General features: G+C 43.3%; 1 protein-coding gene across 1 annotated transcript in view; it reads left to right on the top strand.

Moving 5' to 3' along the window:
* The window catches only part of LOC132144885 (perforin-1-like), a 33,906-nt gene that overhangs the window by 4,725 nt on the left and 1,422 nt on the right, over positions 1–27,759 (top strand). The window contains exons 2-5 of the mRNA XM_059555435.1: positions 18,331–18,487; positions 21,022–21,093; positions 21,287–21,352; positions 21,628–21,771. Of these exons, the coding sequence (XP_059411418.1) occupies positions 18,331–18,487; positions 21,022–21,093; positions 21,287–21,352; positions 21,628–21,771 (439 nt within the window). The remainder of the gene's footprint in view (positions 1–18,330; positions 18,488–21,021; positions 21,094–21,286; positions 21,353–21,627; positions 21,772–27,759) is intronic.

The following is a 27,759-nucleotide window of genomic DNA, read 5'->3' on the forward strand; positions in this document are numbered from 1 at the left end:
CGTTTGTCCAAATCCCTGAAATACGACCCATCAGAGCGTATACTACAATTGCGCCCCTATCGGCAAAAGGTTGTTTTCATATTAATGTTTTGTACTCTTTTATTTGCACTCTGGTTTGCGTTTCGTGTATCACAGTTGGTAGATTATTGCATTATACCTTGATATGTAATCATGCTATCATGGGTTCGATCCCAGGGAATAAGCCACCTAGTAAAATATGTAGGAAATACTGTAAAAAGCCCACACATTGCATTTAAATAAACGTGTGTTTTGATTGGTAATGACGTTATACGTCATTTCATGATGACAGACAAAACGCGATACTTTCATTATTTTTACGCCCGCTAGAGGGCGCTTAACTTTAAAACATAAATATAGGTCATAATAAATGCTTGCACAAACGACCTATATGGAGGACAGGCTCTTGTACAGATGTAGAGGCACCAAAATGAACTCACAAAAGGCTTCTAAAGGAAAATCAGTCCATTGCTTAACTCCATATCATTTATGAAACCCACACATTTGACTATCATGTTTGTAATCACTTATTGTTGTTTGTCTTTTTAATAACTATTGAATAGCTTAAGGATTCATATTCATGTTTAGTTTATATGTGTTTCAATCTGGTTGCTTGAAACGTTTCTGACCAGCAGTTATTTGTCAAATGTATCATATTCTTGTTATAGGAATCATGTCCAAAATTATACCCTGCAAGAGCGGGAAAATTCGGACCACATGCTTGATAAGATAACATATGATTTTTACCCTGAGCAAAGACAATATCTAACTGGTCAAGACAACATTTAAGGTGTGGCCAAAAGGCCAGTTTAAATACATAGGACACCATCAAATTTAAATTTTATTGTTTGCTTCTTAGCTTTTTCTATTATTCATGCCTGGTTTTTGCTCCTAGCTTTTGCTCTTAGCCATGCTTTTAGTCATCACGTTTAGCATTCTTTGAGTGTGGTTCCAGCGTGCTTCGGCCTGCACGCCTGCTGCTATTTAGCCACGATGAGAAGAAACACCACCTAGCCTCCCAAACTTTACTTCTATTCTTTTACTTTAGTTTATATTCTTTCCATTGAGAGTTCCGTGTTCTGAGTTAAGTTTTGTAATGCCGCGTCTCTGAGTCTGAACTTGAGTGCCCGTTCAAATTCAACCAGCCCACAACTCCGCTGTGACGAGTGGGGCGGGGCCGAGGGACATGGGAGCGAGGCCGGGGGAGTGATTGGAGATGAACTACACCTGTTCGTCCCACCGGTCTCGAGGCCCATGGAGGAGATGGAAGGATATAAAACTGGAGCGACGACAGTGAAGGACGAGAGAGGACCAGGCCTGGGCTTTTAGTTGTGTTTTGGTTTTTATTTTATGCGCACCAGTCGTCCGTGAGGGGCTGGTGCGCTGTTTTGTGTTTATTTTGTTATTAAAATGTTTTTGATTGTCCGCCGGTTCCCGCCTCCTTCTTCCGGATGAATATGAAGGTTTATCGTTACAGTGGTGCCGAAGCCCGGGAGAAGGAGGGACGCGCTGCTGAAGATCCCTCGCCGCTGTGGTGAATCCGCGGTGCCAACGAGCTGGCGAGGAGTGTGCCGCCATGGACGCTCGAGGCGGTGGACTGGAGCGAGTTGCCGGGGACGGGCGAGCACGCTACCGGCCGCCCACGATGTGGAGAGACGGCTGCCGTCCGTGAGGGAGCGGAGGAGTCGGCGCCGTTCGCCAGGTGGCCGGAGCCTGCTGCCTCCGCCGGAACGGGGAGGAGCAGGGAACGGGGGACTCCTGCCGGCTGCCCAAAACCGGAGGAGCCGTCGCCGTCCACCGGGCGGCGGAGGAGTGTCGTGCCGTCCGCCGAGGGCCGTCCAGTGCCACCGCCAGGCACCGCGGAGGAGATCACCCAGCTGGTGGAGGGCCGAGCAGCGGTGCGTCTGGGAACCGGAATTTTTTTTTTTTTTTCCTCTCTCCCCTCTCTCGTCTCTGTCGCTCCTCCTTCCATCTCCTTTTCTCTCGCCTCGCCTGTCCTACCCCCAGGTTCCCGCAGGTCCCCGGGAGCGGCCCCCCCGGAGGGAGGGGGGGGGGGGGAGTAGAGCGCAGTCTCGGGAGTACCCCCCGGCCTGCGAGGGGCGATGGGGGTATGTGACGAATGGGGCGGGGCCGAGGGACATGGGAGCGAGGCCGGGGGAGTGATTGGAGATGAACTACACCTGTTCGTCCCACCGGTCTCGAGGCCCATGGAGGAGATGGAAGGATATAAAACTGGAGCGACGACAGTGAAGGACGAGAGAGGACCAAGCCTGGGCTTTTAGTTGTGTTTTGGTTTTTATTTTATGCGCACCAGTCGTCCGTGAGGGGCTGGTGCGCTGTTTTGTGTTTATTTTGTTATTAAAATGTTTTTGATTGTCCGCCGGTTCCCGCCTCCTTCTTCCGGATGAATATGAAGGTTTATCGTTACATCCGCGTCTTCAGCCAACGCCCAACCACAGGCTTCCCAAGATGTCACTCCAACGACTGTGTGAGTGCGTGTGCTTATGTTAGATTAGTTTATATGTCTTAGATTTATCTAATAAAGCCTTATTCATATTGAAAAGTGAAGTATCTTGTGTTTTGTGCTTACAATTTAATGTCTTAAACTGCCGGTCTTGTTACTGTGCTAACTGATAGTGTTTTCACTATACTTTGGATATTAATATCCATTGTAGTTTTAATGTTAAATGGCTTGTTCGCTGAATCGCTGGACGTCTCAGTGGTCAGCCGTGAAACAGAGATTCTGTTCAAATTCCCTTTAAAATCTTAAAGTATTCCCTTTGAGCTAAATTGACCTGTTTCCCTTACACTTCTCAAACTATTATGCCATAGTTGCTGGGACAATAGCTTGATTACGGACCTGCGGGTGGAAGGATGGAAAATCTGTACACCTTTCTTTTGCAGAACTTGTAGCACTCATCCACAATGCATGCAGAAGATAAGCAGTCTCTAAAAGAGGAAAGGATGAAGAAACATCTTGGATTACACGAGCATGATTCTGTCCCAGTTCTGAACAATGCTAGCCTGGAAATCTAGACGCACCCTAGCGGCAGCAAAATGTATTTCGCAGCCTAGAGTACAGTCTAGCAACTCTCAATACACCTTCTAGCAGCAAAAACCCTGATTGGGTCAGGCCAATCACGTCGTGTATAGAGCAGGCGGGGCGGGCTTAACATATGACGACAGAGAGTTGCGACGGCTGCCACTTGAAAACAAAGAATGGCGGCTGCAGCTGTCGAACAACGATCTTTTGAATCGGCTTTGGCCGCGACTCTGGAGGACTTGGAGTTAAGTTTCTCTTTAAGAAAAGAGCAAAGAACGGCACTTAAGTCATTTTTAAAAAAGGAAGATGTGTTTGGAGTTTTGCCGACTGGATACGGAAAAAGTTTAATATACCGCTCTGACTACGTCACCTTCTTCGTTGCTCTGATTGGTTGTAGCGCTATCCTATTGCGTGCAGAGGGATTTTGAGAGACAGCCGTTTATCCCGCCCCTCGGAGTAAGCCTCGTCTATGGAGAGTTTCCAGACTAAACATCTTGATGTAAGTCTGGCTGGCCAGGCTAGAACAATGCCTCACCAACAGCCTGTTTACTGTGGTGATGTGTCTGATGAACCCAAGGACAAAGTACAAAAACTCCTAAAATCAAAAGCCCTATTTTGCTAAACTACATTTGAGGTTTGATTCTTATCACCTGACATTTGTGATTTTTATGTCACAATTTGTATGAACTACCATGTTTATTACAGATGTGGGAGGGTCTGTTTGTACATCTGAATGTCGCAAAAATTATGCGCTTTGTATGCATGCATTGCATATACTGCACCTTTTGAGCTCCCCGCAAGATGTTGGCAACATCAGTACGGCACATGACAGAGAGCATGGATTCCAAACGTAGCCACACACTTGACATGCCGCACTGTCACATTGTGAAGCATGGAATCTAGCATAATCTGAAGGGAGAATAGCAGCCCCAGCAACATGATGAACAGAGACCTGAAAGTGATTTGCAGTAGACAAGAAAGTGCTTGCAGAAAATCCCCCCTTCACAGCTTCTCAAATGCCTGTACACATGTTTTACTGTCAGTGAACACAGGCCTTCTGTGATGACTGAATAATATATGGACCAAAATGCTTCAGGGCAGCAGCTATAGCTAGGGCCTCAATCTCACATGGAAGCCAATTGTTCTGATTTTAGCAAAGCTTAGCGCTAAAGAGTCCATCGATCAACAACTCCCCTCCTCCATAACATACATTGGCCAAGCCCTAGATCCCTAAGAGTACCCTTGGTGACAATCCAAAGTTGATCATCAGGACGTGGTAATGTCACAGAGCAATTAGTAGATAACACCTGCTGAACCCTATAAAAACACTGGAGGAGCTCATCTGACCACACAACCGTAGCAGTGGACTAACCACAAGCGACCATGTTGTCGAAGGTAGACAACATGGATATGAGCTACGACTTTATAGGCAGCAATAAAGGACTGTAGACCACTAACAGACACGGGAGGAATGCACGAGGCCAATGTTGAAGTGCGTTATGAACTGGCATGTATAATTCCCTGATTCCAGACCTACCCGAAAATGTTGGTCTGGAATGGGACAATGATTGTCTTACTAGGAGATAAGCACAGATTGCATGCCTGGAGGGCCATTAAGACCTCCATACGTTCGATTGGTGCCAAAATCATACGTGTCTGATGCCAAGCAGACCTGGTGTCTAGCGGGGCTGATAGAAATGTCATTACATGCCATAAAGGGGATACCTGCGAGAATGTCCAAATCCAAATTTTCTACCACAGGTCCAATTAAAAAAAGATCATGTGCCTGTCTAATTAAAAATGTGTGCGTATTTCTCCAAACACCTTCAATAGCGAGGAGCCATCTGCCTGATGAGCTGACTGCGTAATGCTGGAGACTTTAAGGCCAGTTTAATGGCACATGTTGTTTTTTTCATGTTTCCAGTAGCACCACTGTCAATGGTCAGCCTAAATGGAACATGACCATGGAAAGTTTTGAGGCAGGGTGACTGCATGATTTGAATGCACTGTACTGCCTAAGTATTGTCCTCACTTGTCATCCTCTGATTCGCCGTCAGAAGGATATGGAGAGCCAGCACCTTTCCGCGCCCTGGCAATGAAATCTTTGTCTGGAGGGTGCATGAAAGGGCATTTACTGAAGAAGTGATTGTCTGTTCTGTAAGCCTCCTTACAGAGTGGGCAGAACTTCCTAGATCGACCCAATGTCATGGAGGGTTAGAAACAGCTGAGCACATAGCTCTGGCATCCTCTGATGCCTGTAGTTCATTCAGTATTGAACACAGGGCGTGAGATATCTCTGGTTTGATGGATACCAGAGTGCATGACCGTAACTCTGTTCCATACCTTTGCTTTACAAGCTTTGGCAAATCGCTGTGTATAAGACGAAGCCAAGTTAGAAAAATAAAGTTTTCAATTGTGGGAGAGAGTTCCTCATCTAGTATGACTTCATCTCTGTGAGTAATGGCAGAGTCTATGTGTATTAAACTGTCCTCAACAAAAGCCATTAATCTCTGATACATATCCTCTGGCCCTTCATTAGACGTAAGTTTAATAGAAGCAAAGTCAAAGAAATGTCGTCTGATAGTCAGTCATATGTGTTCAATGCATCTTGAGTTTTTAACGTAATATTAAAAAATAATCAGTATAGTATTTCGGGAAATAACACAACAGTAGTTAGCAATCTGCCCCAGCATAAGCTCGAGCGTGCTGACCTTTTGTTGGCACGTGTACCGTTGCGCCACAGGAACATCGTCGTTGTCATCAGTAAAACCTCTGAATGGTGAAGCCCTCATCTTCTTTTCCCAGCACGCGCCATCAACTAGAAAGGAAGCAAACTCAGTTTCCAATGACAATGTGTAAACAAGGTTCTGATGCCAGTTCTCAAAAGAATTAATGGTCTCAGCTTTCATTAGGCACCACTGTTTTGGTGCTCTGTGTGTTTTCGCCATGGCTAATGTCTCGAGTGTTGTCAGTAGAGATAATCCACAATGCAGCTTGCTTTTGCTCGATTATAGCGTGCATGTATCTCACGTGAGCTCACCGGAATATTTGGGGAGTGAATACGAGTCCGCTGCCACCACGCCAGTGTGTAGGTGAGGTACATTGAATCTCTGACACGAGAAAATCGTTAAGTCAAGCCTTTAATGGCGACGGCCAACACAACAACAACAAGAAGCACACACGCCAGATCAGCCCAGGCCAAAGGGGTCACGAACCATGTCAGGAGTCACATTATGATCCATGTCACACTTCACATCTGGATGGAGCATTGTGTGTTGGGTGTGCACAATTCATCTTTTCAAAACTTACTTTGGACTCCTAAACCTACTCTTACGTTAGCTACCTAGGCGCTCACTCCTACCCCTCCCTGACTGCAGGTGTCACTGTTGGACTGTTTTCTTCTCTGCTTCCTGTTGGCCGTGTAGCTGTTTTTTTTTTCTTCTCTAGAATCTTTATCTTACTATCACCCTCGTTTTTTTTTAAAGTGATAAAATATAATTTAATTCACACCATATTTCTGATATTATCGATCAGTCTTATCAAATTTATTTTGATCGTTCACTTTTATTTTATATCCATGAGTGCAGTACACCTGCATTGCGTTAGCACTCATTAACTTGTCATTAGCGTTTTCATTCGAACCTATCTGTGTTTTCTTTTCTCCTCTCCTCTCGCTCGCTCCAGTTTTTCACAAGTTCATCAAACAACTGTGGTAAGCATATTTCATCAAGCACGGTGAGTAATGGCTTCTCCTGCTATTGTTATTTGCACCTCTTGCCACATGTACAGTTTATCTATCACTGATTCACATGTGATAAATGCAGGGAAATAGGCTGACAGAGGTGAAAAGAGAAGATTTCAGAATTAGAGACACGCATCCAAACTTTAATTGAGGACAGTAAGAATGTTAGGGCTCTAGATATGGCTTTAGCTTAGGGATTCCTGTACATTGTTTGGTTCCGGCAAAAGAGCACCTGCAGCAGGGCAACTGGGTGACAGTGAGGCAGCATAGTCGTGGGTCAAAACACTGCTCTTCTGTTCTGATCAAAACATTAAACAGGTTCTCCCCACTCAGCGATGCACCCACTGAGAAACCTGATGAAAGTGCTCTAGTTATTGGCGATTCTATTGTACGGAACGTGAATATAGAGACACCAGCCACCATAGTCAAATGTTTACCAGGAGCCAGAGCGCCTGACATCTTGGCAAATTTAAAAGTGCTGCCTAATGCAAAACGTAAATACAGTAAGATTGTTATTCATGCCGGCTCTAATGATGTCCGACTTCGCCTGTAATATTCTCTGGGCCCCTCCCTGCTTACCGTGGTGATGAGATGCATAGCAGATTGTCATCACTCAATGGCTGGATGTCTAAGTGGTGCCCACAGAATAACATAGGTTTCATAGACAATTGGACGAGTTTTTGGGGCAAACCTGACCTGTTGAAAAGAGATGGTCTTCATCCCTTCTGGGGTGGCGCCGCTCTTCTCTCTAGAAATATGGCAAATAGTCTTAGAGTTTATACTATAACTGGGGCCCAGGTCAGGAGGTCAGTTAATTCTCAGAACATAGAGACTTTTTCACCTAGATATCACACTATAGAGACTGTGTCTGTTCCCCAAACTAGAAAATACAAAAAACGTCCGAACCAAGTTAAGATTAACAATTTAATTGAGGTTCAACAAATAAAAAACAGATGCAATACGGATAAACAAATGATAAAGCTTGGCTTATTGAATATCAGATCCCTTTCTACGAAAACACTTTTAGTAAATAATATGATCACTGATCATAATCTAGATGTGCTCTGTTTGACAGAAACCTGGCTAGAACCTGATGATTACATTATTTTAAATGAGTCCACCCCCCAAGATTACTGTTATAAACATGAGCCGCATCTAAAAGGCAAAGGGGGAGGTGTTCCTTCAATTTATAACAACGTTTTCAGGATTTCTCAGAGGGCAGGCTTCAAGTATAACTCGTTTGAAGTCAAGTCAAGTCAAGTCACCTTTATTTATATAGCGCTTTAAACAAAATACATTGCGTCAAAGCAACTGAACAACATTCATTAGGAAAACAGTGTGTCAATAATGCAAAATGATAGTTAAAGGCAGTTCATCATTGAACTTCTACCTCAAAGACTGCTTTTTAAGTTATCTTCCTGATGTGTCCGAATTCCTTAGCATATCCAAAACCTCAGAACAACTTGATGATGTAACAGAAACTATGGACTCTCTCTTTTCTAGAAAAGCATTAAAAACTGCTAGATCCGATTACTTTTCTTCTCTTTCAGAAGAAAACAAACATAACCCCAGGTGTTTATTCAATACAGTGGCTAAATTAACGAAAAATAAAGCCTCAACAAGTGTTGACATTTCCCAACATCAGTTCTTTTATTCAGTTCAGTTCTTTTATTTAACCAGGTTCTTTTATTTAACCAGGTTAAAACTCATTGAGATTAAAATCTCTTTTACAAAAGTTACCTGGCCAAGAAGGCAGCAACAAATAGTAAAAGTATACAATTATACAATATACAACAAAAACATAAAAAACACACTCATAAATCACAACAACAATTTACCAAAGTATAAAACATGTAATTTGTTAAAAGTAGCTTAAACTCATTTAGTGACGGTAACATGGTAAGCTTTAGGGTATCCTGTAGGTAATTCCAAGAGGAGGCGGCATTATATGTAAAACCTTTTTTCCCTATCTCTGTTCGAACCCTAGGGACTTTGAGATGCATCAAATCATTTGAGCGGAGATTGTAGCGTCCGTTGGAGTTTGAGAAGTTGAGAGGCAAATAATGTGGATTAAGACTGCAAATCGACTTATAGATAAAACAATACCAATTAAAACTTCTTCGGGTATGCAAGGATGGTAACGCTGCCTTCTCATATAAAATGCAGTGATGCGTTTGATAGCTACACCCAGTAATAAAACGTAAGGCACTATGGAAAACTATATCAAGTTTTGTTAAGTAATGTGTTGGGGCATTCATATATACTATATCTCCATAATCCAACAAAGGTAAAAATGTTCCAGACACCAGATATTTTTTTGATTCAACTTTAGAGGTCGAAAACATCATTAATTTAGTCTTATCTACATTTAAAACCAGCTTAAGTTGACAAAGGCGAGACTGAACAGTATTAAATGCTGACTGTAAAGCTTGAACTGCTTGCGAAGCTGATGACACAAAGCAATAAATAACAGTATCATCTGCATAAAGATGATATTTAATGTTAACGATGTTATCACAAATATTATTTATGTATAACGAAAATAAAATAGGTCCCAAAACTGATCCCTGAGGGACACCCTTTGAAACTGACAGGACAGATGACATACAGTCTTTCAAGAGGTTGAAGGTTTTGGGGACATATCCTAATGACAATGAGGAATTAATAATAGTCAGAAGAGGACCTATGACTTCTGGAAGCACCTCTTTTAGGAGCTTAGATGGTATAGGGTCTAACATACATGTTGTTGGTTTAGATGATTTAACAAGTTTACACAATTCTTCCTCTCGTATGGTAGAGAATGAGTGGAACTGTTCTTCAGGAGGTCAAACATCACAGCAGTAATGACTTTATGAACTACTTTACTTCTAAAATCGATATTATTAGAGATAAAATTGTAACCATTCAGCCGTCAGCTACAGTATCACATCAAACAGTGCACTATAGACCTCCTGAAGAACAGTTCCACTCATTCTTTACCATATGAGAGGAAGAATTGTATAAACTTGTTAAATCATCTAAACCAACAACATGTATGTTAGACCCTATACCACTTCCAAAAGAAGTGCTTCCAGAAGTCATAGATCCTCTTCTGACTATTATTAATTCCTCATTGTCATTAGGATATGTCCCCAAAACCTTCAACCTTCAACCTTGCTATTTGATCGCAATCTTTCCTTAGAAAGCCACGTTTCTAGCATTTGTAAAACTGCATTTTTCCATCTCAAAAATATATCTAAATTACGGCCTAAGCTCTCAATGTCAAATGCAGAAATGTTAATCCATGCATTTATGACCTCAAGGTTAGATTATTGTAATGCATTATTGGGTGGTTGTTCTGCATGCTTAGTAAACAAACTACAGCTAGTCCAAAATGCAGCAGGAAGAGTTGTTAATAGAACCAGGAATTATGGCCATATTAGCCTGGTCCTGTCAACACTGTACTGGCTCCCTATCAAATATCGTATATATTTTAAAATATTCCTTATTACTTATAAAGCCCTGAATGGTTTAGCACCTCAGTATTTGAGTATTTGAAAGGCAATTTGATAATACCTAGAATATCAAAATCAACTGGGGGCAGCAGATACTTTTGCTATTTGGTGCCTTAAACTCTGGAATAACCTACCTAACATTGTTCGGGAGGCAGACACACTCTTGCAGTTTAAATCTAGAATAAAGACCAATCTCTTTAGCCTGGCTTACACATAACATACTAATATGCTTTTAATATCTAAATCCGTTAAAGGATTTTTAGGCTGCATTAATGAGGTAAACCGGAACCGGGAACACTTCCCATTACACCCGATGTACTTGCTACATCATTATTAGAATGGCATCTACGCTAATATTAGTCTGTTTCTCTCTCATTCCGAGGTCACCATAGCCACCAGATCCAGTCTGTATCCAGATCAGAGGGTCACTGCAGTCACCCGGATCCAGTACGTATCCAGACCAGATGGTGGATCGGCACCTAGAAAGGACTTCTACAGCCCTGAAAGACAGCGGAGACCAGGACAGCCCCAGATACAGATCCCTTGTAAAGACCTTGTCTCAGACAACCAACAGGACAAGACCACAAGAAACAGATGATGCTTCTGCACAATCTGACTTTGCTGCAGCCTGGAATTGAACTGCTGGTTTCGTCTGGTCAGAGGAGAACTGGCCCCCCAACCGAGCCTGGTTTCTCCCAAGGTTTTTTTCTCCATTCTGTCACCAATGGAGTTTCGTTCCTTGCCGCTATCGCCTCTGGCTTGCTTAGTTGGGGTCACTTCATCTACAGCGATATCATTGACTTGATTGCAAATAAATGCACTGACACTATTTAAACTGATCAGAGATGACATGACTGAATTCAATGATGAACTGCCTTTAACTGTCATTTTGCATTATTGACACACTGTTTTCCTAATGATTGTTGTTCAGTTGCTTTGACACAATGTATTTTGTTTAAAGCGCTATATAAATAAAGGTGACTTGACTTGACTTGACTTTGGTAATAGATCATCGCCCACTTTCGTCAGTTTTACCATGGCATATCCTCAGTCACTGCATATAGAATCCAAAGGTGTTGTCTGCACACACCAATGACATCAAGTACCAAAGAATCTTAACTGACCAACTGCATCAGTAAGCCCCTCCCAGCAAATGCAGATGAGCCAATGGCAGTTAGTTATCAGTTGAATGAGGATGGGAATTCCCTTTAGGTTTTAGTGCCATAGAGAATCATTGTAAAATTTCGATTTGATGGTGTTTGAGCAACAGAAATGTTAAAATGATGTGCCTGGGGTACTTTTAACATGAATTCCAGATATCCTGAAAGGATGGGCAATTAATATTATAATTCAATGTCATTTTCTGGCTGTCATACTATCATTAACTTACATTTTTCATCTGCTGAAGCAGAACGTTAATGTCATGTGCTTCAGCAAGGTATCTCTGGCTAAAACTAGCTAACTTTAAAGTTAGTGAGTCCATGCTAATGAAAAAACCTTAATAGTTAACTGTTCTCATGTCATGTACAGTGTAAGTCAAAAACACTTAAACAAAGGTCTATATTTCAGTGTATCCATATTACGTTGATTAAATGTAAATTAAATGTAAATTGCATTGCCACGCAGACAGACTGTTCAGACTGGCAGGATCTCTGACAGGATAAAAGTCACACCTGTGGTTGATATTTTCTATTTCACACATTGGCCCAGTTCTGTGAACTTGTGCTATTCAGGGACATGAAAAACATAATGTCAAAGATGAGAGTAATGACTAGGATGTGAAATCATACCTCTCTTGAGGTCATTAAGTTTCAGTGCAGTAGGGGTGTGCCATTCTAAATGTAATCCTTATCCCCTTATAGTGAGCAGAGTACATGGGAATTGACTTTGCAAAAGGAGCAACATCATTTCCTCATTATCTTACATTTAGTCATATCTTACATTATCTCATTATTTTCATTTAGTCATTTAGCAGATGCTTTTATCCAAAACAACTTACAAATGAGGACAATGGAAGCAATCAAAATCAAGAAAAGAGCAATGTGTATACAAGTGCTAAAACAAGCCTCAGTTAGATTAAACAAAGTACATGTAGCAAGGGATTTTAAATAATATAATAAATAAAAAGAAAAGCTAGTGTTTGGTTTCTTTTTATTGTTGTTGTTTTTTTGTTAGTTTTTTTTTTTTTACTTTTATTTGTATAATAAATTAAAAGAAAACTGATAGAATAAAAAAAGATAAAAAAAACTAGTTAGATGTCTTTTAAAGAATAGAATTAGCATAGTAAGTGCTAAAGTTACAGGGTCAAATAAATATGGAAGAGATGTGTTTTACTTTCATAAATGTCTTTATGTCTTGATTGAAACTGTTGCAAATAAACATAGAGTGCCCTCCATAAGTATTGGAACAGTAAATACACAATTGATTTATCTGGTGTGGAGTCAAGACATTTGCGAATATGATTAAAATATGAATATGTGACAAAGACGTAGTCAGCTAGACGATGAACATTATTAATATTATTAATTAATAATTATTGTATGATGCAGTCACACATGTAGCAATAATTGTTAGTTCTGTTTGTTGATTCAAGGTTAGGATCATCTGGGGTCCTCTGAGGGTGAGCATCATCTCTTCTCAGGTGTTCTGGATGCAGACTGGAGCTTGTGTAAATCCTACATCCCGTGGCAAAACATAGAAACAAAATAGAGACATCATTAGCATAGCTGCTGATCCAACAAAGTAAAATTAGTTTAACCCAAGCCAATGAATGAATAAAGCCCTCGTCTGAACTGGCAGGGTCTTTTGGCGTCATTGTCCTGATCCAATATGAAGTGCTTTCTAATGAGTTTGGTGGCATTTCCTTGAAAATTTGTTCCCAAGATGATTTTGTACCCTTCCAAATTCATTCTGCTACTGCCATCATATATTAAGTCATCATTAAAATGAAGAAGTCCTGTTCTAGAGACAGCCATGCATGCCCATGTCATGACACCACCTCCACCAAGCTTTATAGATGAGGTTGTATGCTTAGGATCATTTGCAGTTCCCTTTTTTCTCCACACTTTTGCTTTCCAATCACTTAGATAAAGGTTAATCTTTGTCTCATCAGTCCATTAACTCAGTTACAAAACTCTACTTGCTCACATTTGTGAAGAATCTTGCCTTTCTGTTTTTGGTGCTGATGAGAGGTTTGCATCTTGTTGTGTTGCTTCTGTAATTCTGTGTCAAATTCTCCTGTGGACAGTAGTTTGACAAAGTATCACCCCAGCTTTCTGGAGGTTGTTGGTGATTTTACAGACATGAATTTTATGGTCAATTTTCATAGCTTTTATAATTTGTCTGTCATCAACTACTGTTGTTTTTCTCAGCCAATCAGGTTGTCATTGGTTGTTGATGTCACCGGTAGTTTCCAAACTCTTGATTTCTCCATGCCCGTTGTTTTACTATTGTTCTAATTTACTTCCTTTTTTTCTTTTAGCATCCAAATTGCTTGCTTTTCTTTCAGTCAGCTTCCTCATCTTCATCCTGGTTTATGTGGCATCATCGAATGCAAGACTTAGAAGAAGAAGAAGAAGAAGAAGAAGAGGAAGAATGAACTTTATTGCCAGGTATGTTTACACATACGAGGAATTTTTTCGTGACAGTAGCTCTGCAGTGCAACAGAATGACAGCGACAGAACAAAAAAACATAATAAAAGAGTAAAAAAATACAAATAAGTAGGTAAGGAATGACAATATACAAATTGACAATTGTATGGCAGGTATATTACAATAAGCAGTTAGGTATTTAAAGCAAGCAAGCAAGCAACTCTATATATAGAGCACATTTTTTAAACAACAGACGCTGCCCCAAAGTGCTTTACAAAATTAATAACATTGAAATCATACAATAAAATAAACATATCTTATTCAAAAGCTAAAGAAAACAAATAGGTTTTTAAATAAGACTTAAAAGTTGTAATCGATGGAGCTAACCTCACATGGAAAGGGAGACTATTACAGAGTTTGGGACCTACTACAGAAAAAGCATGATCTCCTTTCGATTTTAGATTACAACGAGGGACCTTTAAAAGCCATTGATCGGTGGACCTAAGGACTCTAGAAGGAGAGTAAGGAACAATAAGATCACTGATGTACTGGGGTGCAAGGCCTGACAGGGCCTTGTAGACGAACAAGAGAATTTTAAAATCAATCCTGAATTTGACCGGAAGCCAATGTAAGGATTGCAGTACAGGAGTAATATGGTCTCTCTTTCCCACCCCCGTTAACAGCCTTGCCGCTGCATTCTGCACTAACTGTAAGTGGACAAGCAAAGTCTGGGGAAGACCAATATATAGAGAATTACAATAGTCAAGCTTAGATGTGATAAAGGAGTGAACCACAATTTCCAAATCCTTACTGGATATAAAATGCTTTACTTTAGCATTTGATCTCAGGTTAAAAAAGCTACCTTTAACGACAGCACCAATCTGTTTCTTAAAGTTAAGTGATGAGTCCATAATAACCCCTAACCTCTTAACATGATTCTCAGTCTTTAGGGATAAGGATCCTAAATGATCAGGAAAGGTATGTGAGAAGGGAGAGCCTACAATCAAAACCTCAGTTTTACTCTCATTTAATTGGAGAAAGTTGCTAGATAGCCAGAGTTTAATGTCACTGTAACATTCCTGTGCTTTGTCCAGTGAACAGGTTTTATCTAAGCTCACAGGAAGGTAAAACTGGAGACCGTCTGCATAACAGTGATATGAAATACTATACTTCCGAAAAATAACGCTTAGAGGAAGCATGTAAAGGTATATTATGTGAAAAATGTAAGTGTACAGTACACTAAGTATGTGTGTTAGATACAACCCGAATTCCGGAAAAGTTGGGACGTTTTTCAAATTTTAATAAAATGAAAACTAAAGGAATTTCAAATCACATGAGCCAATATTTTATTCACAATAGAACATAGATAACGTAGCAAATGTTTAAACTGAGAAATTTTACACTTTTATCCACTTAATTAGCTCATTTAAAATTTAATGCCTGCTACAGGTCTCAAAAAAGTTGGCACAGGGGCAACAAATGGCTAAAAAAGCAAGCAGTTTTGAAAAGATTCAGCTGGGAGAACATCTAGTGATTAATTAAGTTAATTGATATCAGGTCTGTAACATGATTAGCTATAAAAGCTTTGTCTTAGAGAAGCAGAGTCTCTCAGAAGTAAAGATGGGCAGAGGCTCTCCAATCTGTGAAAGACTGCGTAAAAAAATTGTGGAAAACTTTAAAAACAATGTTCCTCAACGTCAAATTGCAAAGGCTTTGCAAATCTCATCATCTACAGTGCATAACATCATCAAAGGATTCAGAGAAACTGGAGAAATCTCTGTACGTAAGGGACAAGGCCGGAGACCTTTATTGGATGCCCGTGGTCTTCGGGCTCTCAGACGACACTGCATCACTCATCGGCATGATTGTGTCAATGACATTACTAAATGGGCCCAGGAATACTTTCAGAAACCACTGTCGGTAAACACAATCCGCCGTGCCATCAGCAGATGCCAACTAAAGCTCTATCATGCAAAAAGGAAGCCATATGTGAACATGGTCCAGAAGCGCCGTCGTGTCCTGTGGGCCAAGGCTCATTTAAAATGGACTATTTCTAAGTGGAATAGTGTTTTATGGTCAGACGAGTCCAAATTTGACATTCTTGTTGGAAATCACGGACGCAGTGTCCTCCGGGCTAAAGAGGAGGGAGACCTTCCAGCATGTTATCAGCGTTCAGTTCAAAAGCCAGCATCTCTGATGGTATTCGTCTGGCTTCGTCGTAGAAGAGTCCGGGTGCTAACCTGGCCTGCCTGCAGTCCAGATCTTTCACCTATAGAGAACATTTGCCGCATCATTAAACGAAAAATACGTCAAAGACGACCACGAACTCTTCAGCAGATGGAAATCTATATAAGGCAAGAATGGGACCAAATTCCAACAGCAAAACTCCAGCAACTCATAGCCTCAATGCCCAGACGTCTTCAAACTGTTTTGAAAAGATGCTACACCATGGTAAACATGCCCCTTCCCAACTATTTTGAGACCTGTAGCAGAAATCAAAATTGAAATGAGCTCATTTTGTGCATAAAATTGTAAACTTTCTCAGATTAAACATTTGCTATGTTATCTATGTTCTATTGTGAACAAAATATTGGCTCATGTGATTTGAAAGTCTTTTAGTTTTCATTTTATTAAAATTTAAAAAACGTCCCAACTTTTCCGGAATTCGGGTTGTAAATAAGTGTATGTGTATATAAATATAAAAAGTGTAGTGTGTTTCACAGTTATTATCAAATGTTCATTAGATAGTTTGCCTGTGGGAAGAAGCTGTTCCTGTGTCTGGTCATTCTGGTACTCAGTGCTCTGTAGCATCGACCAGATGGCAACAGTTCAAAGAGGGAGTGTGCTGGATGTGAGGAGTCCAGAGTGATTTTGCCAGCCCTTTTGCTCACTCTGGATAATTACAGTTCTTGAATAGAAGGGAGGGTTGTACCGATGATTCGCTCAGCAGTCCGGACTAACCTCTATAGTCTTCTGAGGTCAGATTTAGAAGCTGAGCTGAACCAGACAGTTGCTAAAGTGCAGAGGAAGGATTAAATGATGGTGGAGAACTGTTTCAGCAGCTCTTGTGGTAGGTTGAATTTCCTCAGCTGGTGAAGGAAGTACAACCTCTGCTGGGCCTTTTTCACAATTGAGTCAATGTGGATGTCCCACTTCAGGTCCCAAGAGATAGTGGTGCCCAGGAACCTGAATGACTCCACTGTAGTCACAGTACTGTTCACGATGGTGAGTGGGTGGAGAGCAGGGGGGTTTCTTCTGAAGTCCACGATCATCTCCACTGTTTTGAGTGTGTTAAGCTCCAGGTTGTTGAGGCTGCACCAGACAGCCAGCTCTTTAACCTCCTGTCTGTAAGCTGACTCGTCACCGTCCTGAATGAGGCCGATGAATGTGGTGTCGTCTGCAAACTTCAGGAGCTTGACAGAGGGGTCCTTAGACGTGAATTCATTAGTGTACAGGGAGAAGAGCAGTGGGAGAGAACACAGCCCTGGGGAGCTCCGATACTGATTGTACGGGTGCTGGATGTGTATTTTCCCAGCCTCACTAGCTGCTGCCTGTCTGTCAGGAACCTGTTGATCCACTGACAGATGGAGGTGGGCATGGAGAGCTGAGTTAGTTTGGGCAGGAGGAGGTTTGGAATGATAGTGTTAAAGGCCGAGCTGAAGTCCACATAGGAGGATGAGAGAGAGATGCTGCCTCTACTGTGGCAAGCCAGGTCACTTTCGTGCCAACTGTCCTGAGCTTTCGGGAAAAGCCAAGTCTTTTCCTGAAGTAGGGAGGCCTGGATGAGAATAGGAACCCTCCCCTGTTCAGGGACCTTAGGTTTGAAGATCCAGGCCACAATCACCATGGGCCAGCAACACCATCAAGTATGCGCTTTTGTTTTGCAATTCATCCCGTGACTCTCTAAGAACCCCTTAACATTACTGCAGTTGATGGCAGCCTGCTGGGATCAGGTCAGGTCACTTAGTGCATGCCTCCTCTTCAGTTAAAAATGGGGATCCACCAGGAATTGATTCAGTTTTTCTTAATTCATACTCCTAAACTCCCTATAATCCTCGGCGCTCCATGGTTGACTGTTCATAACCCCAATATTTATTAGTCCAGAGGAGTCATCACAGTTTGGGGAACACACTGCCAACTTTCAAATACAGCATTCTGCGGTTCCCCAGAGCTGAAGCCTGTCCAAGGATCAATGTCCGACAGTCCCAAGAGCAATTCCATCTTTAGGCTCAAAGCCCCATCCATGGAAGTCATGGCTATTCCCGGGATTGAACCAGTCATTAGCAAGTGCCCTGTTTACCCTCCCAAGCATCCTGAGTTCATTTTATTGAAAAGAAGGATGGTAATCTCAAACCTTGTATTGATTATGGAGGTTTAAATACCATCACAATCAAGAATCGTTACCCCTCCCACTTATGACCACAGCCTTTGTGATCCTACAGGGGGCCACCATCTTTACCAAACTGGACCTTCGAAATGCATACTATCTTGTCAGGATCCGGGAGGGGGACGAATGGAAGACTGCATTTAATACACCGATAGGCCACTATGAGTACCAGGTAATGCCATTCGAGCTGGTTAACCCTCTGGAGTCTAAGGGTATTTTTGGGGCCTGGAGAAGTTTTGTCATGCCCTGACATTTGTGCTTTTTTCAGTTTCTTATAAATATCTAAATGGGTAATGTCTAATCTCACTGTAATCAGCACAAACTGGGCTATAATAATATGTGAAATGCATGCATGTACATGATTGTGTTTTTGAGAAAAAAAATGTTATGCGTGGTTAGTGAAAAACTAAAAATGTTAAATCACTTGAATATGGCCATAAAACACATAAAGAACAATGGTTCCCGGGATTTTTGAGAACTGGAGCTTGTAGCCTAGAATTTTTCTTTCTAAATGATGTGAAAATCATCTTGTTTACTCACTCACAGAAAACAATATTCATTCATCTTCATCTTCTTCCGCTTATCCGGGGCCGGGTCGCGGGGGCAGCAGTCTAAGCAGAGAACCCCAGACTTCCCTCTCCCTAGACACTTCCTCCAGCTCTTCTGGGGGGACACCGAGGCGTTCCCAGGCCAGCCGGGAGACATAGTCTCTCCAGCGTGTCCTAGGTCTTCCCCGTGGTCTCCTCCCAGTGGGACGCGCCCGGAACACCTTCCCGGGAAGGCGTCCAGGAGGCATCCGGAACAGATGCCCGAGCCACCTCAGCTGACCCCTCTCGATGTGGAGGAGCAGCGGCTCTACTCTGAGCTCCTCCCGGGTGACTGAGCTTCTCACCCTATCTCTAAGGGATCGCCCAGCCACCCTGCGGAGAAAGCTCATTTCGGCCGCCTGTATCCGGGATCTTGTCCTTTCGGTCATGACCCAAAGCTCATGACCATAGGTGAGAGTAGGAACGTAGATTGACTGGTAAATCGAGAGCTTCGCCTTGCGGCTCAGCTCTTTCTTCACCACGACAGACCGGTACATCGACCGCATTACTGCAGAAGCTGCACCGATCCGTCTGTCAATCTCCCGTTCCATCCTTCCCTCACTCGTGAACAAGACCCCAAGATACTTAAACTCCTCCACTTGAGGCAGGAACTCTCCACCAACCTGAAGAGGGCAAGCCACCCTTTTCCGACTGAGGACCATGGCCTTGGATTTGGAGGTGCTGATTCTCATCCCAGCTGCTTCACACTCGGCTGCAAACCGTCCCAGTGCATGCTGAAGGTCCTGGCTTGATGAGGCCAACACGACAACATCATCCGCAAAGAGCAGAGACGAAATCGTGTTGTCACCAAACCTGACCCCCTCCGGCCCCTGGCTGCGCCTAGAAATTCTGTCCATAAAAATCATGAACAGAACCGGCGACAAAGGGCAGCCCTGCCGGAGTCCAACACGCACCGGGAACAAGTACAGAATCCACTGAAAACAATATATTGATTTAAATTTTCTAAGACACTTTTTGTTGGTAAAAGTCATATGCGAGTAGGCGTCAACTATCATGAATATCATTGTGATTTACACCTGAGAAGACAAAGGCCTGCATAATGAGCTGCATAATGAGCCTCTCAGTCAGCTGTGCCACTGAGAGGAAGGATTTACAAGAAAGAATGTGAGAACAAAATAAATCTATATAATTTTATGTTTGTAGTTTATTTAGAATATATTTAATTATCCCACAACATACTTTAATATCCACTTGGGGGAGCAGTTAAACAGTTTATCAGGAACAATCAAAGCTGACTTTCAAACAAATTAAATTTGCATCATTACTCCAGTCACACAATCCTTCAGAAATACTTTTAACAATCTTATTTTCTACAAAAAACATTTATTGTTGTTATTATTATCATTATTATTATTAATGTTGAAAAGAGCTGAGAATATTTTTTTTTGTTTTTTGGGGGGAATAAATTGAAAGAACAGCATTGTTTTTACATTTGTTAGCCTACAGTTATTTATTTGTTACATTTATATTATTTACATCAAGCGTTTGAATGGTATATATTGTATATTGTTATTGAAACTTCATAATGTTTAACTTGATTATATATTTAGTCAGGAATTATAGTTTGGAAAAAGTCTTTGGAAAAAGTCTAACTAGTAAAATGTTTACACGTTACGTGAAAACTAGTACAAGTATATAAATAAATAAAAAGAGACTTACTCATGTTTATGATCTCTGCTGAATAAAGTGCTTCATTCTTTTTTTTCAAATCCATTTCTCAAATCCTCAACCACATGACATCTTTTTGGGGTGAATTATGTCTTATTCCTCTCATCGCGAAGCAAACAGTAAAATAAGAACTTGAAGAACAGTCTCGCAGCGTTTTCTTCTGTGTGGGCGTATTCAAGCCGCGCGCTTCAGTTTGAATCTGAATAGCGCGTTCAGCGCGGGGGCGTGGTCACATTAGATATAATGAAGGGAGACATGAAAAACAGACATGGCGTTGTTTTCATATGGATTACTTTATTACAGAATATCTGTTATATATCTGATATTCTGATATTCTCCCGCAACCCCCAAGAACACATTCAGTATGTCAGACAGGTCCTGGCCCAGCTGTTGAAGCACAAGCTCTTTGTTAAGCTTGAGAAGAGTTCCATGTCCCAGCTGTCTCTTTTCTTGGCTTCCATGTGTAAAAGGGCAGCCTCCAGATGGTTCCTGTCAAGATCTGAGCAGTCCTGGACTGGCCCCGACCCACTTCAGTCAAGCAGGTACAGAGCTTTCTGGGGTTGTCTAATTTCTACAGGAGATTCATAAGAAATTTTAGTTCTGTTGCAAAGCCTCTCTCCTCATTCACAAAGAAGTCTAACAGGACATTCATGTGGACCGGCGGAGCTGGCCATGCCTTCAATACACTGAAACAATGCTTCACATATGCCCCCATTCTAACTCTCCCTGACCCAGAGCTGCCCTTTGTCCTGGAGGTGGATGCCTCAGATGTGGGGGTAGGAGTGGTCTTGTCACAGAAGTGTAAGAGTGATTATAAGCTTCACCCATGTGCATTTTTCTCTCGCCGTCTTACTCCAACAGAGAAATTGTGACATTGGGAACAGGGAGTTGTTGGCCATTAAGATGGCATTGGAGGAGTGGAGGAACTGGCTTGAGGACGCCAAACACCCATTCCTCATCTGAACAGACCATCAAAATCTCACCTACATTCGGGATGCCAATAGGTTAAACTCGTGACAAGCCAGTTGGGCCCTCTTTTTTTAACCGGTTTAATTTCATTCTCTCTTATCGCCCAGGTTCCAAAAATCTCAAGCCAGATGCACTCTCGAGGCATTCTGAGGCACCTAAGAGGGAGTTATGCACATCCAGGGTGATAGCCCCCATCAAGTGGGTTATTGAGATCACTGTCAGGAGAGCCCAACAGCAACAGCCTGGTTCAGGTAATGGCCCTGTAGGGTTTCTCTTTGTCCCAAATTGTATGCGCTCTGAGGTCCTGCAATGGGCACATGCATCCCTCCCCTCTGGACACCCTGGAACCACTAGAACCTGCAAGCTGATTCAGAGGAAGTTTTGGTGGCCCAAGTTTCAGAGATGTTCAGGCCTTGTATGCCCAGTGCAAGGAGTCAAGAACTCACCATCATGGTTTACTGCACCCACTGCCTATCGCGAGACGTCCATAGTCTCACATCTCCCTGGATTTCCTCACAGGCTTGCCCCCATCTCAGGGAAACACAGTAATTCTGGTGATGGTAGATAGATTTTCTAAGACTTGTCACCTCTTGCCCATGCCCAAACTCCCCACAGCTAACCAAACTGCAGAACTTCTGATGAAACGTGTTCAGAATCCATGGCTTTCCCCAGGATATGGTTTCTGATCAAGGGCCACAGTTTACGTCCCGGTTTTGGAAGGCGTTTGGTTGGCTCGTACAGTAATGGGCTCGTACCTGGATTTCGGTTTTCATCCTGGCCTGCAGGGGTCACTCTCCTTGAGTACTTTGTCATGTTCCCTTCAGAACTGCAGCTGGCTCTTGCCCTATGAACTCTGGTCTCTCCGCTCCTCCAGAGGGCGCCATCATGTACCGTGTTCAGTGTTCTGCTCATCAGCTTTGATTCCTCACACCTGTGTTTGACCCTTTAGAAGTCTGTTTGTTCCCTGGTATTGTGTTCAGTCTTGAGCCTATGCTTCCTGTGTATCCAGTTGCCAAGTTTGATTTGTGCTTGTATTTTTGTACCCTTGTGTCTTTTTTTTTTTTTTTTTTTTGATGATAACTAAGTTTGTACGTTTGTTTTGTACTTTGTTTTCTCTAGTAAAGGTTATTCTTACTTTTTGAAGATTCAAGTCCCTTGGCTCTTTTTGCTCTTCTGCTCTTAGTTTTAACTGTCTGGGAGTAGCTCAGTGAGTAAATTCACACTCTTAGAGTGCCAAAAACTTGGGTTCAATCCCTGCTTAAGGTAGCCTTGTTACAACATTATTTTTTATTTTATAATAATGCTATTGTAACAACTTTGGCATTGTTCTTGTTAAATTTTGGTTAAAGGGGTGGTTGACTGCTTTTTTAGGCTTGATTGTGTTTATGGGGTGCAGTTTAACACCCAATGCTTCGTTTTTAAAAATACACATTATTTTTCACATAATTCACCTTTGTTCTATACCGCTCTGTCCCTTCTCCTATGAATGCTCTGTTTTCCTGGTTTTATGAAGCCCATCCATCAGAAATACAAAATGGGCTCAGACTGGTTGGCTGGCCCTGTGTGTTGTGATTGTGAAGGTTCAGAATTTGTCTTATACTTTTTGATACGCTCTTATTTGTAAATGCTACTGCTTATTTTAGATTTTAATATACAGTTTTATCTTGATCTTTAATAAAGCAGAATACATGATTGCGTTGTAGCATTTTTGTAACAGTAAGAAGTGTTTGGCAGTAAGTATTGCTCACTACCACGGCAACCGTTTGCACGTCCATGTTCAATGCTTCTTATAGCTGCATGAAAATATCTGTCTGTCTATACACATAAAGTGTATAATTCGAACAAAGTTCATTGATGAATCAGGTGAGAGAGAGAGAGAGAGAGAGAGATGAAAAGCATGTGCAGAGCAGGGGGTTGCAAGGAACAGGATAAAGAACCGCTGCTTTACATTTATGCATACGTCGTATGTCATTCACCTAGAACGGCTTGCACGCAGGACAGTCAACGAAAGTGAGAAAAGAGTATTTAATACATTTTAAATATTCTATGTAATGATTACTTTTTTTTTTTTTTTTTTTACAAAAACACAATGATTCGCTACAGGAGGCCTTTATTCATCCCCCAGATCTGTGTGAGGAATTGTCACAGTGTCTGGGTTGTGTTCCCTGGGTTTCCACTAGGTGTCCTCAGTTCCCACGGTGTTTATCATATTATCACTTCCTGTCTCCTTATTTGGTCACCTTCCTCCTTGTTTAGTTAATTGATTGTTCCCCACCTGTCTCCCCATTATCCTTTTGTATATTTATACCTGGTCTGTCTGAGTCTTAGTCACGGAGTCCTTGTTTAATGTTCATGTTAACCCGTTGTCTTGCCCTTGCTGTGTGTTCTTATCTGTTTTGGTTTATGTTTGGATTCTCTGGTTTTGACCCTGCCTGGACTGTTTACCCTTTGGATTTGCCCTTTAATAAAGTCACATACCTGCACTTGGATCTCTCCCGTGGTTCTTTGCAACACCGATCGTGACAGAAGGACTCCGTCACACTGAGATCCAGCGGTATGTCTTTTTCCCGTTCCCCAGCCAAGATGGCGGAGCGGAGAGCTAAGTATCTCCGGCTGATCGCCCTCCGCCAAGAGGGCAATGAGGTGGGTGCCCTGGCACAGGTGTTCTGGTCCCTGGCCGAGGGTATGGGATACAACGATGCGGCTCTGAAGGATTATTTCAACAGCGGGCTGGATGATCCAGTTTCTCAGGAGGTGATGGGGCATTTAGAGACACTGGAATTCTGGGAATTCGTGTACTTCTTGCAGCATAGGCTTCCGTGGCATGCCCCAGCCACTCCTGTCTCTTCCGCCAAGATGGCCGCTAACCCAGCGCCAATGCCCAAGTCAGTCACTGATCCAGATTCAAGATGGCCGCCAGCTTAGAGCCACAGCACAAGATGGCCGCCAGCCCAGCACCACAGCACAAGATGGCCGACTCAGCGCATGAGTCTCCAGACAAGGTGCCACCGACTCGCCATCATAGAGGGCGGAGGAGGAGACAGGCGTCTACCGTTCCTCAAAGCCCAGAGAATGTTCCCGAGCGGACCGCTGCCGTCCAGGAGGACATTCCCGAGGCGGTGCCCGAGACTGTTCCGGAGGCCGAGGCGTTGCCCGAGACTGTTCCGGAGGCCGAGGCGTTGCCCGATGCTGTTCCGGAGGCCGAGGCAGTGCCCGATGCTGTTCCGGAGGCCGAGGCGGTGCCCGATGCCGAGGCGGTGCCGGAGGCCGAGGCGGTGCCCGATGCTGTTCCGGAGGCCGAGGCGGTGTCCGATGCAGAGGCGGTGCCCGATGCCGAGGCGGTGCCCGATGCTGTTCCGGAGGCCGAGGCGGTGCCCGATGCCGTTCCGGAGGCTGAGGCGGTGCCCGATGCCGATGCCGTTCCGGAGGCCGATGCGGTGCCCGGCCTCAGTTCCGGAGGCTGAGGCGGTGCCCGATGCCGATGCCGTTCCGGAGGCCGAGGCGGTGCCCGATGCCGATGCTGTTCCGGAGTCCGAGGCGGTGTCCGATGCCGAGGCGGTGCCCGATGCCGAGGCGGTGCCCGATGCCGTTCCGGAGGCCGAGGCGGTGCCCGATGCCGAGGCGGTGCCGGAGGCCGAGGCGGTGCCCGATGCCGAGGCGGTGCCCGATGCTGTTCCGGAGGCCGAGGCGGTGCCCGATGCCGTTCCGGAGGCCGAGGCGGTTCCTGTTGACCCTCCAAGGTCGAGTCAAGTTCCTGTTGACCTTCCAGAGTCGAGTCAGGTGACTGTTGAATTTTCAGAGTTGAGTGAGGTTCCGGTTGACCTTCCAGAGGCTAGTCAGGTGCTTGTGGACCCTTCAGATTCAGGGTTAGTCACCGTTGACCTCCCAGAGTCAGGACTAGTCACCGATGACCTCCCAGAGTCAGGACTAGTCACCGATGACCTCCCAGAGTCAGGGCCAATCACTGATGACCTTCCAGAGCCAGGGCTAGGTACCATGGACTTTCCAGAGACAAGGCTAGTCATCGTGGACCTTTCAGAGTCAGGTCAAGTCACTGGGTGGCCTTCTGCTCCGCCCTGTTGGACTCCGGCATCGACCACAGGGGCGTGGTGGTCATCTGCTCCGCCCTGGGGGGCTTCCGCTCTGACCACACGGACATGGTGGTCTTCTGCTCCACCCTGGGGGGCGCTTGCCCTTACTACACGGTTGTGGTGGTCCTCTGCTCCGCCCTGGGGGGCTTCCGCTCTGACCACGCGGACATGGTGGTCCTCTGCTCCGCCCTGGGGGACTTCCGCTCTGACCACACGGACGTGGTGGTCTTCTGCTCCGTCCTGGGGGGCTTCCGCTCTGACCACATGGACATGGTGGTCTTCTGCTCCACCCTGGGGGGCGCTGGCCCTGACTACACGGTTGTGGTGGTCTTCCGCTCCGCCCTGGAGGACTCTGACCTTGACCACAAGGGTGTGGTGGTCTTCTGCTCCGCCCTGGGGGGCTTCATGTTGTTTTTTCCTTTTTGTGTTAATGTCTGTCCCTGTTCCTTTCTGTTAGTCTGGCCCTCCGTCCCTCCCCCTGAACCTCCTCCGGTCCTCCTCCCTCCTGGTCTTTCTGTGTTGTGTTTACATTCTGGTGCCTGTTCCCCATGTTTTTCTTTTCTGGCCCTCCGTCCCTCCCCCTGAGCCTCCACCTGTCCGCCTCCCTCCTGGTCTCTGTTTTGTGTCTGTCTTGGAGCGTCTGGGAGCCGCTCCGTAGAAGGGGGGTACTATCACAGTGTCTGGGTTGTGTTCCCTGGGTTTCCACTAGGTGTCCTCAGTTCCCACGGTGTTTATCATATTATCACTTCCTGTCTCCTTATTTGGTCACCTTCCTCCTTGTTTAGTTAATTGATTGTTCCCCACCTGTCTCCTGTTTCCCCATTATCCTTTTGTATATTTATACCTGGTCTGTCTGAGTCTTAGTCACGGAGTCCTTGTTTAATGTTCATGTTAACCCGTTGTCTTGCCCTTGCTGTGTGTTCTTATCTGTTTTGGTTTATGTTTGGATTCTCTGGTTTTGACCCTGCCTGGACTGTTTACCCTTTGGATTTGCCCTTTAATAAAGTCACATACCTGCACTTGGATCTCTCCCGTGGTTCTTTGTAACACCGATCGTGACAGGAATATTTTATGGATACACACACTTTATTTGATGCCTACTCCCACTGTAAAGCTTGGAAGAACAAGGAAAAGTTTTAGTATAACTCCAATTGGATTCATCTGAAAGATGCTTTGAGGGAGAGTAAAACATGGGCTAACTTTCATTTTGGGGTGAACTAACCTTATAATATGTTCATTAAGATTCACTCATAATGATAATGAAGTACAAATATATATGTAGAAAATTTAATATTTTCAATGCTCATTCTGTGAGCAGGTCCTTTAAGGATTTTAAGTAATTGGCCACTGTTAAGATCAGTTAAGGTCACTGCATATGAGACAGTATCAATGCCCCCTCACTACTGCATGTGTTTTGAAAACATTATCCATATAAAACCATAATTTACAGACAAAGCATTATTAAATTAATTTACTTATAGTTTGCGATGCAACTACAGTCAGATCCAACATCTTTCAACAAATGTTTTTTTGCAAACTTTCCATTACACTATGCCATGTTTACAAAAAAAAAATACTTTGAATTAATGAATAAACCTCTGATCCACTTGTTTCTGATGCTGGGATCCTGGGAACCAAACATGTCAAAGCAAATGTTCTTTCACTTTTCCGTTTGTCCTATTGTCGATAGACTATGTCAGAAAGTGAACATGTATTTGTATACTGTATCCAGTCTAGACAAGATAGTGGCAATTATTATTATGCACATGCAAGCCGTTAAGCAATTGCAAGTGGACAGGACCTGTGATGAAATGATGACTATTCGTCAATGTCTAGGTCTGGAAGTGGTGTTTATGCAAATGTTTATGCCCTTGTGACGTCATATTCCCCCTCGGATCCAAACAAGCCATTTTTAAATAAATTGATTAAATAAGGAGCTTGATTAAATAAATGCTTTGTTTATAACGAGGAGGACGTTTTAAGATATGAAACATGCAAGATTATTAAATGGAAAATGGAAAATGTTGTGTATTGCATTTATGCTGTTAGTACATAATTCTTCCGCCTTCAAAGGACATGATATAATTCAATTCAATTCAAGTTTATTTGTATAAAAGCAAGTTTCTACAATATTTAGTAGTAGCTTAT

This window comes from Carassius carassius, chromosome 8, assembly GCF_963082965.1.
Source record: "Carassius carassius chromosome 8, fCarCar2.1, whole genome shotgun sequence".
In the NCBI taxonomy this organism is placed as follows: Eukaryota; Metazoa; Chordata; class Actinopteri; order Cypriniformes; family Cyprinidae; genus Carassius; species Carassius carassius.